This window comes from Atractosteus spatula, chromosome 12 (genome assembly GCF_055471065.1).
Source record: "Atractosteus spatula isolate fAtrSpa1 chromosome 12, fAtrSpa1.hap1, whole genome shotgun sequence".
In the NCBI taxonomy this organism is placed as follows: domain Eukaryota; kingdom Metazoa; phylum Chordata; class Actinopteri; order Semionotiformes; family Lepisosteidae; genus Atractosteus; species Atractosteus spatula.
In genome coordinates this window covers 22,679,005-22,694,701 of record NC_142717.1, presented here as the reverse complement: position 1 = coordinate 22,694,701, position 15,697 = coordinate 22,679,005, and the positions used below count along the sequence as shown (strand labels likewise).

At 38.2% G+C, this 15,697-nt stretch overlaps 1 protein-coding gene across 3 annotated transcripts in view; it reads right to left on the bottom strand.

The window, feature by feature from the left end:
* epb41l4b (erythrocyte membrane protein band 4.1 like 4B) overlaps positions 1–15,488 on the bottom strand; it is a 154,621-nt gene extending 139,133 nt beyond the window's left edge. Inside the window, exons 1-2 of one of the 3 annotated variants that reach the window (XM_088929223.1) lie at positions 15,407–15,488; positions 14,749–15,063 (exon numbers count right to left, since the gene is read on the bottom strand). In XM_088929223.1, the coding sequence (XP_088785349.1) occupies positions 14,749–15,018 (270 nt within the window). In that variant the 5' untranslated portion in view covers positions 15,019–15,063; positions 15,407–15,488. Of the gene's footprint in view, positions 1–14,748 lie in introns of all 3 variants that reach the window. The other 2 variants (XM_088929224.1, XM_088929225.1) reach the window with 2 other exon arrangements.
* Between the last annotated feature and the right edge of the window lie 209 nt (positions 15,489–15,697).

Genomic DNA, 15,697 nt, shown 5'->3' with positions numbered 1-15,697 from the left:
ATAATACGTTTATGGCTCTTGGACTCCACTGGCACAGAGGAGCGATCACTGTAGAAAATACAAACATCTTCTCTTTTCACTGCTCATATATACGCTTGTTATAGAATACACATTTGCAGTGAATATATTTGTATTCACACAAATTCAGCAATAAAACTCAAAACCAATGATCATGCTAGCCAGTAGGCCAATCTTTATGCCCTACAGACTACAAGCCACAACAAATTAGACATAGTGTAAGCTCAACAGTGAAAGCATGATGGGAAAAGTAATCTAGTGAACTCAGGAAGACTGAATGTACCCTCCCTGCTTAATAATGATGCTGTCCACTGGCAATGACATCTCAGTACAACTGTGGGTCACACACTCTGGAAGACTCTATTGTTTCCATTGATTAAGAGAGTAAATAGCTAACAATCCTGATTACTTTCTGTACAATTTTACTAAGTACTTCACATTTAAAAAAAACTCTGGTGTTTGCCTTTTGAGTTTAGTCCCAAGAATAGCACAATTTGGACATAATTCTGAATTATATGGAACAAGAGGTCACTTTGAAAGCAAGGCTGTTAGAAAACCAAAACCACATGCAATTTCTGCAGTGCCGAGAGAAACCAGTTAACAAACACTCAATCTCTGCACAGATTTTGTGCCACTTTCTGCAATCCCAGTAAAACCACAATAAAACCAGTCTTAAAGAATTGTACATAAACACTGCAGAACTCAAAGCATAAGGAGCAATGCAATAATGCAGAGCTTTACTCTCAGAAATAAAGGCTGGAATTTCCCTCTTCCAGATGCCGACTTCTCATACAAGATTTTAAAATATTAATTGTATAATAATATAAACCTTTCCTCCAGGAAAGCATGGCGACAAAGACTGTCCCTGGATGACAGCTGTTTATTTAACTGGAGGTATCCAGGGAGAGACTATTCATGTGAGGCCTTACAGCTTCCTCTCATCCCACTGTGGCTTCAATGTGCAGTCCAGCTGTGCACAGGGAGCTTCTTTGGACCACATTACACAAACTCCACCTGGGCCTCACTGCTTTTCCCCCTCTCAGTTCTCTTCATCTTTAACATTTATTAACTCTCCCTGCTACTTAATACAGTAATATACAAGAGCCCTTGATTTGGACTGAAGAAATCAGGACCCCCATCTTTATTTGAAAGCTTTTGTGTAAAGCTATTAAATACTTGCTCAAATGATCCTGAAACCAGCTTTTACAGGCCAGATTAAATGAACAACCAAAATAATAAAGAAGTCTATGTGACTATGTCTATGACAGAAAAGTGCCGAAGACATTAAGCGTACAGCGCTGCCTTGGCATCGTTTCTGAATAATACAGGTGCAAAACAAATTCTGAAATAATGCTTACAGCTTACTCTTACAACAAATGACTCCCATCGGCTTGATTCACAGCAAAGCAGCTGCTATTACAAGTCTGCCTGAAGAGTTCATTTAGCTACCAGACATCAGACAAGCACCATAAGTCCAAATAGACTTATCTAATATGCAAGTTCAATATTGTTTGATCAGAACCTTTAGAAGTATTTGATTCAGTACAACAAAGAGGGCTGTAAGCTTTTGAAAAGCTTTCGAGTCCAAGTAAATGTTCTTTTTTTGCTCGGCCTTTTAGACACTTTTAATCACCAATTACTTTTGGACAACATACCCTGTATAAGAAAGGTTACAAACCCGAGGAGGTAATTCGACCTGTAAAGCTTCTTTGATTGCTAGCTACTGATAGTTTGGAGAATCTCATAAAGCTGTTTCTTCAAAAAAGCCAGGGTATCGGCTACTACAACATGGCCAGGCAGCTTGTTCCAAGCTCCTGTGGCTCTTTTGTGTGAAATCATGCCTCCTGTTCTTATTTTTAAAAGTACTGCCCCAGACCCTCCCTGTTCAAACTGGAATCGCTTACAATCGCAGCCTTACCACTAAAGGAATCCTAACCCTTCACCAGCACAGGAGATAAGAGGACCATTAACCCTTTCCTCCAAAACATATCATCAAAGTCATCTACTAAACTCCTCAGCATAGAGTGATACAGGAGTAAGTGACACCATCTTAAGATCAGGGGTGCCTGGAAAGCCACAGGGATTTCATCTGTATTGAAGTATTGGATACCCAGGACAGCCCAGCTCTGAGTACAAGTGATTGTTGGCTATTGACTGGAACCTGCAAATTCCCAAAATTAGATTATTATTAAAATTTTAGAATCTTATCAACACTTTCCCCAAAAAATGAAAACACTTTACAATTGCACCAAATGGCTAATACAAAACAGACCGAAAAGTAAAAGGAAAAAAAAAACATAAGCTATGTTTACTCGGGGCTACATGTTACAATACCCTCTAAAAGTACTGGGACTGCAAAGAATCTACACAAAACTTCTAAACAAAAAGTAATTCTCTTTGTGATCATGAGATGAATATGAATAAGCACCTAACATATGCTGTATTTTGGTTAATTCCATGCGTATCTTTGATCATTTTAGAATTAATTTATTTCAAAAGACATTAATGGAAAGTGAACGTGTCTCATTATTTATGGTCAGAGTAAGTATTTGCTTGCAACTCCCTTTGATCTGCAACCACTTGAAATCATAAACTGCTTGGAAATCATGAAGCCACTCCGCCTTCTTGCCTTCGTGGGGCGTTCCAGCTTAATTTTTTCTTCAGTATTCAAAATGCATGATCACCTGCATTCAAATCTGGACACTGATTTGACAAGCATAAGAACTCCAACTTTTTTCTCCTGTTAATGAACTCCTTGCTTTCTTTGGATGTATGTTTTTAGGTCACTGGAATGTCGCATGGTGAGGCACTGCCTGATAAGTGCCTGGAAACCTTTTCGTCTTCTATGTATTCAGACATATTGCTGTAAGGACAGCATGGAGGCGAAGTGGTTAGCCTTGCTGCCTCGCAGTGCTGGGGTCCTGGGTGCTACCTGTGTGGAGTTTGTATGTTTGCATGGGTTTCCTCCAGCTCTGGTTCCCTCCCATAGTCCAGCAACATACTGGTAGGTTAATTGGCCTCTGGGAAAATTCGTCTTAGTGTGAGTGTGTGCGTCTCTGTGTTTGCGTCTCTTTGTTTGACCTATAATGAACTGGGGTCCCATCCAGGGTGTACCCTGCTTTGCACCTGGTGCTTACCGAAATAGGTTCCTGCTCCACTGCAACCCTAAATTGGAAGAAACCGTTAGGAAATGGATGAATGGATTTTTCCATTAACGTCAGAATTCATTCAAATGCTGCCATCATTCATTACACCATTAATAAAGACAAGTGAGCCAGTTCACAGACAGCCATGCACGCCTAGTTACATATACTGTATACTGCACTTATCATTTCTAGTACAATAATATTCACTTATACAAATTGCTTGACTGTAAATAAAAAATAAATTTAAACTTTTCTGTCCCAATACTTTTGGATAGCACTGTATGTTTACTATGCTGTAAAGTCATGCACACTAAACTAAAAGAAGTCAGAGAATGATAAACTGTCTGACGTTTCTTCAATGTCAAGACTTAGTGTTTACAATCATGCTCAGTTTCAGTCCCTTCAAGCATCCTGGTCCAATAACCTGCCCTTCCCTCCCCAACACACACAATTAGATTAGTCTACACAAGAACCTTTTCTAATAACTGCTGTTTGTTATTTGCTTTCTTTGATGATTGAACTTTTTTAGCAGTAACAGACGTATTTCATGCCTTTGTCAGAGCAGTTTAGCTCAGGTCACATCTTCAACTTAAATACAAAAATGTTCTGCCTTAAATGACATTAAGATTCCTGAAATTACACTAATCAATCAACATCCAGGGCATTTCAATTGCAGGAGTTTGTTAAATTAGCAGTGTGATAAATGAAGTTTATTTAAATAACTTTTTTATGCATAAATGATTCTAACAGCTGCAAAAAGGTGAAAGTCCTGATTATAAGGAGAAGACAACTGAAACATTTTTATACACTCCACCAAACTCATTAACCTCAAAATGACTACAATGCTGTTATATGTAAAAGATCAACACATAATAAGAATTTGCTAAGATAATAAAACAGCTTGCTTCTTATAAACATCTTGCCAAATCAAACTGCTTTGCTTGTTCTATCCCCCAGAAACAAATATAAATTCCTTTCCTGTACATCATGCGACACTAGTCATGTAATTTATTTCTCCATGTAGAGCGTTGTGGGTAAAACCATCCACCAAGTAAAGGCTAGAATAAGTAAACACAGAAGCTCTAGTCAGGTTTATTAACTTCACCAGCTGTAAGGCATTTTCCAGATGGATATCACTAGGTTTCAACTTAGAGTCACAATGTTATAATAAAATGTGGCAATATCAATAAAATGGCAATAAGAGGAAATAAGTGGTGTCTTAAACAGCAACTGAAGCTTATCCATAGAGAATCATTATGGATTTTTAAAAACGATTTTACCACCTTAAGGGCTCAATGATAGAAAGGGCTTGATACTTTTCTTGTAGTATTTATAAAAGACTCCACATGGCCAATAACTATATTTGTTGAGTATGTCTGATTTATTCTATGAGGAAATGATTAGCCTCTTTAAAACGATGAGCATCTTACTGGAGAATTTAAAGGACTCGTTTATTATTTAGAACAGTTAGGAATTATCAGATATTATATAAGCCATAGTAACATCATCTGAACCTGACAGACTTTAAGTATTTAAGTAATTAAGTATGCTTTGATTTTTTAAAAACAAAATACACTATAGCCATCAATTAATAACTTGATGGATTGCGAGAGTAAAAACAGATTTCAAAGATTTTTGTTGCAGTTTGCAGACCTCCTGTAGTTGGGTTACAATCATTCATGAATAATGAATGAGCTCTCAAGTGTCCTAAGGGTTAAGGTCACAGGTTGAACTCCTTGATGCAGATATTTCAGTTTAAGGACTGGCTCATATCTTTAGTCCAGGCATGGCCAACCCTGGTCCTGAAAACCTACAATCCAAAAGTCTTTTATGGGTCATCCTTAAATCATCACTTTTAAAAAAAAACTAGATTGATGCAAGTGTTTATCACTTACGTAGGTGAGAGATCCCTCTACATTACAATTTATATATTAGAATACCATCCCTGTCACTCTCAAGAGTCACAGCTGGCCATTCCTGACTGGTGGACTGTGACCAGGATTCCCTATGCAGTAGTGCCGCTGAGTGTAATATTAAACCATGGGTGCAACTCCAATCCTCAAAGGTCAGGAACAGGCAGATTTTCTAGATCAACTAACAGCTGAACAACTTTGCAAACCATTAAATTAACCCAGTTAAATAACTGATCTGCTCTATAGGCCATTAAGAGCAGAAGTGAATAAAATGGGTGATTATTGCAAATGTCAAAATCTGTTTTTTAAATTTACTTTAAATGCTAACTACATACGTTACTTTCATTAGCAGGATCAATTACGTAACACCTGAAATGTACAGTAGGTGCTGACAGACTGGATCACAATTGTAACAATGGCAGTTCCCAGAATGCAGCATTATAATCACTCTTAGGTTCTGCAGTTCTCCACAGAGCTCATTTCTTATTATAACATGTGGATAGAGATTTGGATACTGTCTTTTTTAGTGCCATTGGCTGTGTAAACTGTCACAGTAAGCTTTCAGGAGTTCTTTCCTTATACACCTGTTTTGGGAGCGAAGTTTTCAGCAAGTTCACACACACACACACAGCAAGTCCACACACACAGCAGCAGTCTAATCAGGGTGACTGCACAACACAGGAAATGTACAGAAAATTATAAACAACTGGTTAATTGACTGGAAGACAGACTGTCAAACTCTATTCACAATGTAGCTTGGAATGAAGTTATACAGAAGGTTTGGGTTGCAGTGTTGGTACAGAGTCTGTGCTTTTTACTTGATCTCGTTACTTCAAAGCTGAATGACTTCCTCCTCCAAGAGGAAGGATTCGTTACACAGCCGCGCATAATAGTCAGCTCACTCGCTAAAGTCTCAGGACGAAAACCAGGAGCCTCGTTTGCCACACCTTGTGGTCTTCAAAGGAAGGGTTTCACTACAGACATCCCTCCACAGAGCACCCAAAGTGGGGAACAAAGACAATCTGGAGGAAGCCACTTTTTATCAGAGTACATTGCTTAAAGAAGCGTTGCACTTTCTTTCACAGATGTGTGTGTGTGCTTCCACAGTCTCCCAGTCTGAAAGCAGCCTGTCAGGGGGAATGCCGCGACAATGTGAGAGAGAAATCCAGAGCTGTCTGACCACATCTTTGGTCACTGGGTCAATTTAGAACCTGGGCACATGTTTAAGAGTTGTGGCGAGGAGTACAGCTTATAAGTAGAATCAGATCTTTTAATATAATTGGTAGGAGTTTTATCATTGTAACTGATGAACTGTAAGTGGATAAAGCCTGGGCAAAGCCAGCAACTGCCTCATTCAATATTCTCGCAGAAAGACTGAGTGTCAAAGAACAGTGGGATATTACCATGTTGCTGCCAGTCTTCACTCCAGGTCTTTGACACAAGAAGTCCTGCAACTTCTTTCCTTCACCCCTGCTGACAGGGAGATTAAAGGGAGCCATAATCATATTCAGCGGTATTCTGCCGATTCCTCCTCTCTAGAATAATAAAATCTCGGATGGTGTTGGAAATCCACTGCACATTTTCTTGTGAGGTGCATCCTGGCTCCTCTGGGAAACTAAGTTCAATAAGCCTGTAGAGCGTTTTATTAGCAAGTGCATAACAATTAAATCACATCCCCAAAGGAAACTGGAATGTAATGTTAAATAGCTGAGAAGTGACCAAGCTTTGAGAGTTACTATTGCATAATAAAATCATAAACACTTAGTACATATTTAATCAATATAAACTTACTTTCAAATACAAAGGCTGGAATATAAATCAATATGCACATGTATATTCAATACATTGAAATGTTTGCTTTTCTCTGTTTTTGCTTTTTCGTGTATGCTTTTTTTGTACTTTCCTACTTTCTAAGGGATGGCTTCAAAAAGCACAAAAACAGATTTCAAAACTGTGCTATGTAGAAGCTGTAGTTTAGGAAGGGGTTACAAAGTACAAAGCAGGCTAGGAAAAAATCTTTTTTTTGAAAATCACATTTTTGAGTCAAAAACTTGAAATGATCAAATGTTGCTTACACAATGTTACAAAAATATAAAGCTTTCAGGTTCAAGCTAAAACTAACCATGGTAAAAAGTGAATCTAATTCCTTTATAACTTAAAAAATAAACTTTATAAAACATACAATAGTAAGACAGTACAATATACTGTACACAGGCCAGTAAGCTACAAATTTGTTTGAAAAATTAAAATCAGTTTTGAGCAAATTCCCCTATATTATATTCCCCTTACTATATTCCAAAACAAGATAAAACCGTATTTGACTGTAGTTTACTTTTACATTATTCAATATTTTAATCTATATTTAAGTATACGTCTTTTTTTATACCTCAAAGATCTGATAAATTTTAAAGATTGATGATCAATGACTCATTAGTTAGTCATTTAGTTTAGTCCTTAGTGATTTTGGGAAATCAGGGCTCAAGTTATTCATAAATGTAATTTTGACAAAGTTAATAAGCACAAATATAAACAATTTGCATCTCTCCCATGAAACAGAAAGTAAACAGCATGATATATACTGATGTGAGTAAATATATATATATCATAAATTTATGTAAGGATGTGAAATAATGCTGTCAAGATACAAAGCCTAGATAAAAATGCTACACTGTACACCATGCCTTTAAATCTATATGCTGCTAAGATTTTAGAAGCGCAAAGTATACTGTATATCAGTGAGCTCAAACTCTGTTCCTTTAGGTTCTCATGTATATTGTTCCAAGCTAATTAGGCATTTAAACAATGAATCTAATTAGTTTCTTAATTAAATATATATATATACATTTTCTTAAGGTCTTTTACAGTTGATTATCTAATATATTTACTTCATTAAAGGTTCAGTAACCTATAAATCACCACAGTGCCTGGTCAGATGTATGACAATTATGCAGATAATTAAACAATTAGACAAATTATAACTGAGACTGTAGGGTAGATAAAAACCAGAAGCCACCAGGTCCTCCCGAAATTGAGTTTGAGACTCCTGCTGTATATGAAGACTTCATGTGTCTGGAACTTCATTTTAACACAGGAACAGCTAGTAACAGGCTCAATGCCTTAATGAGCCTAACACCATGATCTCAACGAAATTCATCGGTACAGTCAGTCTTCATTACTAACTCAGGCAACGGTCAAACTCGTAGCCTAAAAAAAAAAAGAAACGTTTTTGCCTTTATGTAATAATCAATACAGACACCAACATACCACGAACGAAAAGCCTTCTTAATCGCCAGCATCAGAGAGGCCTTAAAATGACCCTGCTTGTTTCCCCTTCCTTTTAGAACCCGTGTATGAACTACGTTGTTGGAAAAAGGGAAGGACAGCAATACAAACCACAGCACAAGCTAGCACAATAAGACCACATTTTTTAGCTCTAACTCACAAATTATTACCACAGCCCTGACTGCTGAACCTTCTTCCAAAAGAGTAATCGGGGCAGGCTGTAGAACTAGGCTAAACTTCAGCATGCAGAAATCTTCAATGAGTTTCTAGTAGTACCTGCCAGGAAAAAAAGGTTTCAGTCTAGATTGGAGAATCTATTTTACTCCTGACCTGTTTTGGATTGAAGTTCAGACTTCAGGAAATGAAAGACTGGGGAAGGTGCTCCAAAGAACTATTAAAGCCATGACCCCATAGTCTGTGTACAGAATGCAGTTCCTTGTCATTTCACCCTTCCCAGCTACTGACACCCTGGCCACTACTTCTGACCTGTAGCAGTTCTATCCCATTGCAAACACATTTTAGATTATTCCTGCTAATGCTTTGACTGCATTTCAGACAAAATAATTGTAGTATTTTAGTACTATATTTAGTATTTCATTTTAAACAATTCAAAGCTAAATGCACTAGAAACATTTCAGAATTTACTTGGATATAAGGTTTAGTTTAAAGGTGATTCTGAATGCCTGGTGCTCCTGTTCTTCCTACATTCTGTGTGTTTGAGGGCACACAATACAGTAATTAATAACATTTAGCTCACTGGCCTTGTAAGAAGGCAGTAGGTTCAGAGACGATGAATGTTCTTGTCTGAACTACACTTCCCAGAAAGCTGTAGGGATTGACCTGCCATCCTTGGTCACTTGACTTGTTAGTAGGAGACAACTGGTGAGGTGACAGTTTAAAAACCAGGAAGTTGTCTAAAACTACTTTGCTCTTATATGCCTGAATAAGAACCAGGCAAGCATTGAAAATAAATCCTTTTACAACTGACCAATGTGTTAAAAGACCACATGATTTTCAAGATGACACAGAGCATTGTTCTCTCAAGAACATGTCATAATTGTGCCCGAGATACAAGTCACTTGAGACCTGACCTGGTTCAGAATGTAGGAGACATAACACAGTACACTCCATCATGCTGCTGTGGATTAATTCATTGTACAAATGCAGCAGATTGCAGCAGAAGAACAAATAAGGTAGAACTATTGTACCAAAAACCCTTGTCAAAAGAACATTAAATGGCCACATGTTTATATTACTTCATATACTTATTATGAGTCACTTCCTTTAAAGGAGCCTGATAAGACTGTTCGCATGTGAAATGTGCATGTGTCACCTACTAAATACAGCTGAAGTTTTGAAAACGCACAGCGGTTTTCATTAAAACACATGTTCCATCTTGGAGGTCGATTTGAAAGATATAAACAAATTACTGAACAATGCTGGCAACAATCAGTGCCTCTTCAAATACAGGTGAAATAATAACAGTGTGGTTGCCCTTTAAAGCCTCAAAGGACGAAAGCTGTTGCCGTAAAAAGCAATTGTATTCATACTGCATGACGCAAGCAGTCCATTTTCTAACAGCGAACAGGTCCCCCCTACCACTATGCCTCCTTCTCTCCTCCAGTCCTAGGCCATGTGAGGAGACAACTTCCATATGTAATTGCTGCTTTCAACAATTGCTACTAACCAATTTTCACCATTAAGATTTTTCTAACAGAAATTACAAGCTGCAAGGGGAGTAGGGCAATGAATTGTACACAGTGTACAGCAGAACAAGAATTGGGGCTGGATTCGATCATTAAAGAGGTTCATTCTGTGCATGTAAACAGTCTAGTGCAATTCTATTAGTCTTTTTTTCATTATTGTTCTCTTTTGGTACACTGGGCCTAACATAAAACTAAAAACTGGAGAGATGATTTATTGACTGGGGGGTTTTAAAATTGACTCTTATAATATTAAAAAATGCAAAACTTCTTTTTTTATGAGTATTCCAGTACAGAGCGGAAGCAGAAGCAGTTATTACAGCAATCTCATAGTCTGACATTGTACAAATGACAAATGTATATACTATACTTTCTTTTCAAAGATAAACATTACACAGCCTCTTTATATAAGATTCCTTTCAAAACCAACTCTTGGTTGATGGTATCTGTTCAAGCTATCAAAATCCATCCTTCTTCTCGGATTCTTCTGAGCTATCCACTTAATTGTCAAACTAGTTGTTTTTTCTTTTTTTTTAAATGTCACTTACACATGCAGAATTTGCAATTATTTGATGAACATCATTGGAAAATGTACATGAAAACCTTAAAAACACATTGCACAAAGACAGTACAACAATTAATAGTACCTGGATTTTAATAGTACAGGTGGGTAGCTGCGTCAGCATGCCTAGGCTGCAAAGGAACAAATAATAGGTTTATTCCATGCTGAAAAAAAAAATTTCGGCCTATTACTTGTTCCTGGATTTTAATGACCACATCAGAATCTGTTTATGCATTAATGTCAACACTTTTTACCAATAAAACTACAACTACCAGTACTCTTTCTATTTTCAACAGATTGGCAAGAAGACTGAAGATTTGCTTTAATTTAGTCCTTAATAAAACCGTATGCCATCTGCAATCACTAAAACACCTAGCTGAACAATTCAATAAACATGCATCATTTAAACTCCCCTTAAATATAACGTGATACCCTAAACAATACACATGTAGAACAAACCAAGTAAGGCCATGTGATAAGGCTGGTGAGAAACAGCTCCCTTACATTCTCAGGGTTTTTTATTGTGTAGAAAATCTAGTACGCCATAATCATTTTCTGATATTCTGATGTTTTTTGAAGCTCTGTAATGGAACCTGCAGTGTCTTAAATGCTTATGCTTGCAACTCTCATTTCTATTCCTGATCTACAATCCAAACCTACCCACAGCACAATCCCAGACTGCTGAATCAAGTCCAACAGTGAGAGAAGAGCGCTTGCCAGAATGTAAATGATCTGAAGAATCAATGCTCTCCCCAACCTCAGTCACGCTGTATTCAGCATTATGATCTGACTCTAATCCACTTTGTGACATGTTTATACATACAGTTCAGCACACAGAGACAGGGTCAACCAAAGATTTTATATTCCAAGACACAGTCAATTTCCTAAATGCAACTTGAATAACAATCTGCCTTATAACAACTGCCTGCACGTCTGTGCTTCATGTCTGTAGCATCTCAAAGCCAGTGTATTCTTAAATTTAAAACATTAAAACATAAAAACATTAAAACATTTAAAAAAGTAAAACATTTTTCGGAAGCCACAATATTTTTCCTCCAGGTCTTCAATATCGGTTTCTCATGATTACAAAGCACACAACACACACAAGCTCCATTTGTTTTTTTAAACATCTAGATACAAATGAAGGATGGAGTATTTTCTGAGTAATACTGCATTTTTCAAGGAAAACGTTGTATTTAACAATGGCCATGGCTCCTTATAGCATTTACACCCACACGCACTGGATTGAGAGAGAGATTCCAAGTTTATCGGTGCATGTCCTTAAAATACATAAGGAACAAAATGACAGAGACACATGAAACATGAGACTTGGATAGCTTACTGCTGATTTTTATAATTCCACCCTCATTCCTTATGGTACAGCATTTTGTTTTCAAAAGCAAGCCATGTACTCCTTCATTTCTGTTTACAGTAAGGACACGCTGTAAACAAGAAACATTCAAATCAGCATCTTTTACGCTTTAAGTTAGTTGTGAGACACTACTGTTTTCTCTTGTGGGTTTAATTGCAATGCATTAGGGGTTCATATGAGATAATTCCACACCAATAGCTTCCGTGCTATTCTCTTGCCTCATCCTATGCATAAGTACCGCCACAGCTACACCCAGTGAGAAGATGGAAAAAGCTCATAGTGCACCCTACAGAAGGCCCTGCTGAAGCACACGTCACTGTGGACTCATCGTTCATTTCCCACTTTCGTCAAAATACACCAAGAGAAGAGTGCAGCTGGTTTCGCAGTGAAAAGCAACTTGATAGATAATGCGATGTGACTGTATCAGACAGCTCATGCTAACTGATGGCAGCGCTTGCCATTGGTTGCGATGGTTCTGTACATTGTACTGAGAGTCTTCATCTGCCATGTCGGCAACACACACCAACGACATCAAGCCTTCAAAACAAAGCTACAGACAACACGGTTGAAGCATTATGCATGGAGACTACTGAGAATGTTAGAAACTACTAATTGAAACATAATCTTTTGCGAGTTCAGAAAATGAAAACCCTTTGGGATGTCTGATGGTAGCTATAAAGGATTTTGCCAGTTGCGCTACCTTCAGAAAGCTTCAGAATTTCAAAACTGCTTTTCCAAACACAATAAAGAGCTATATTGAAGGTTAAAGCTGAGGGAATTTTCCTCCAGTTTCTTGCTAACAAGGATGCACAGATCTTTAAACTGTATCAGGATCAGGGGCAACCAATTGTAGTCCTGAAGGTCTGGAGTCTCATAGATTTTAGAAGTACTTTATATTAGTGACTGATTAACACGTACATTTTGACTAATTTGTCTTCTTGACTAAACAACTTTTACATTTAATCTCTTACGTTCAAACTCTAACATCTAGGAATTGACTACCACTGGCTTGAGAAGCAAATTTCTTTTTAAAAAAGGCTGATTTCTTTAAAAAGTTGGAATTTCTGATTGTAAATTGCCTAAGGAATGAATCTTTATAGTTTCTATGCGTTACGTATGCCTTTAAACAGTAACTTACTGGTAAGGAATGACCCAATAGCTGTTCAAGGACTCCGCGATAGAAGTATTTGTGTCACACTGACATTTGTAAACAGTAAACGGCAAAACGGCACTGGCCTTCAGCGTAAGAAGAAATTAAACTCGAACTTTCGTATCCTCTTGAATTACTGCTGACAGTTTCAGTTGCGTTCAAACAGCACCAGAAATGAAGTAATGCCAGTCAGGGTGGAATTCTTGACCCTTATGAATATATGTAACTCAAAATTAAAAACCTCTACTTGTCAATGTTATTCTAACACAATATGAGGCACTGACAACCTGCAGAAAGCAATTTACTGTCCAGACTTACCCCCAGAAAGTTGCGAAATGTATTTACATGAACAACGCAGTCTATACTGTCATTTACCATTTTCAATTAGTGATTCAGTTAATACATTAATAAAACTGAAACGTCTGTATAATGCCAGCTAGTGTTGATAGTTTTTTTACACGATCCTTCCATTACTGGGCTCCGCAGTTGCTTTAAAATCTTGGGTCATTTAATAATTACGATCATTTAGAATACATACAGAAATGAAGTTGTTCCCAACAGCTGTGGCCCTGCAGAATACCATCATACAGCTATTTGTATATTAACTGCTATACATTTGGGAAACCCATACGTGAGCAACAACGCGAACAAGTGCAGATTCTTTGCAAGGCGTATAGAGACGGTAAACTCACAGGGCGTACAATACATATACAGTACAGCATACACCACACGGTTCAGTCGCATTCTTTTCACTCTTGGGGTAATGATTGACATACGCACTCTATACAAAATAAGAATCCTTATTATTTAAGACAGAAGTAATACACATATTTGTTCATAATACTGAAAGTCCAATAATCGAACCAGAAGTTACATAGATCAAACACCTTATGCTGCCCCCACAGTCCTTTGTAGCAATGATTCAATTGCAACCAGAAAAGCCTTTCTATGAGAACGATCTACGCTGGACGCGAGTCTAAGCACGACGTAACAAGCAACGTGTTTTCGAGAAGTTACACTGTTGCAGCATAATGCAATGTGTACGAATAGATAAATGACAGCAATACAATAGCTTTTATTTGTCTCTCACGTCTTCCTCAATAACACGTCATTACTAAACCTGCTTTTAAAGAATTATCACACGGTTGACTACGTCGCTCAAAGCAACACTCGATCGTGGCCGCTTCTCCTCAGCCGCCGAAAAATGAACATTTTAAAGTTAAAATATAATCCGAAAGAAAACAAAATGAACATTTACTTAATCTTATTGCCACATGTGTGCATTTATCTTAAGTGTCTCAAATAAGCTCATGGCTTCTTGGTACACAAAAACAGATTCAAACCATTTTTACTTTAAAAGTACGAGATGTGTTCAGAAATTCGTTATTAAGCTTGGATTTGCCCGTAGAGATAAGGTCTATAAAACCATGCATGCGTAAGTACTGTATGGGCTAATCATAAAGTGTGAGATTATGCAGTTAATGAAATACATATTACAAAGTTTTTGGGGGTGGGGCAGGAGACCGTATCAATACTCAAACTCTGCATCAACCTTCCTGAATGCAGCATGGTACTACTCATAGTTAGCCACAGGGAACTCACCGGCAGATCCACGTTCACATCTGTCCCATCCAGAAGCAGTACTCTGCACGTTATCACCGACTTGCTGTTTCCCGCAGCGGGGATATGAACGACTGCTCCCCCGCTCACCACAACCGGGGTGTGAATGAATTGCTGTTGATGAGCTTGAAGTGCGGCGATACCCCCACCTCCTCCTCCACCGGCCACTCTGCTCCTTCCGTCTCGCTCATCCGGCGTTTGGTACCTTCTCAATGACCGTCTGCCGAAGGTCCGACGCAGAAAACCCATCATCTTCGTTTCTTTCCTTTCCTTCTCCAAGGACCAAGGTCCGCGTTACTGTGACAACCAAACCAACCCCAGACTAGTATATTTTAAACACGTACAATGCCTTAATTCCAAATACAACGTACTGTAAGTACACCACCGACAGTAAGAAAAAAAAGACTGTAGTACTACTTCTTTTAAATCCGGATACTTCCTAAGCCGAATGCAATAGTTGCGATACTCCCATGCAGATGTAAATAATAATGCAATCCATACGTACAACGAAAATTCCCCCCCCACAAATCAGTCTCCTGTTAATTTATATTCCTTCTGCTTGACCTGGAAAACAATGCCCCAAAAATGTGTAACCCGTTTATATTTTCCTTAGCAGCTACTTGTCGCAAGTTCTCGTCACCTGCTGCTGCTGCTGCTGCAGTGATTGATAGTTCCAGAGTGGCGGACCTAGTTACCCCGACCGCCTCTCCTCACAGTGAGAAAGCCCAAGCCACTGGGAACTCCGCAGCCTCAGTCACTTAACCTCGCTCTCTCTCCCTTCCTCTTTTTTCCCCTCTCTCTCTCCACCGAAACCGATTGTGACTCTCACAGGTAACTCGACCAGAGGAACTGGACAAACAGCTTGCTTTGCGCCTGCGTTAAACCAATATAAAAAGCGTTCATTGGAAAGAGGTCTCTGAGCTAGCGGCAT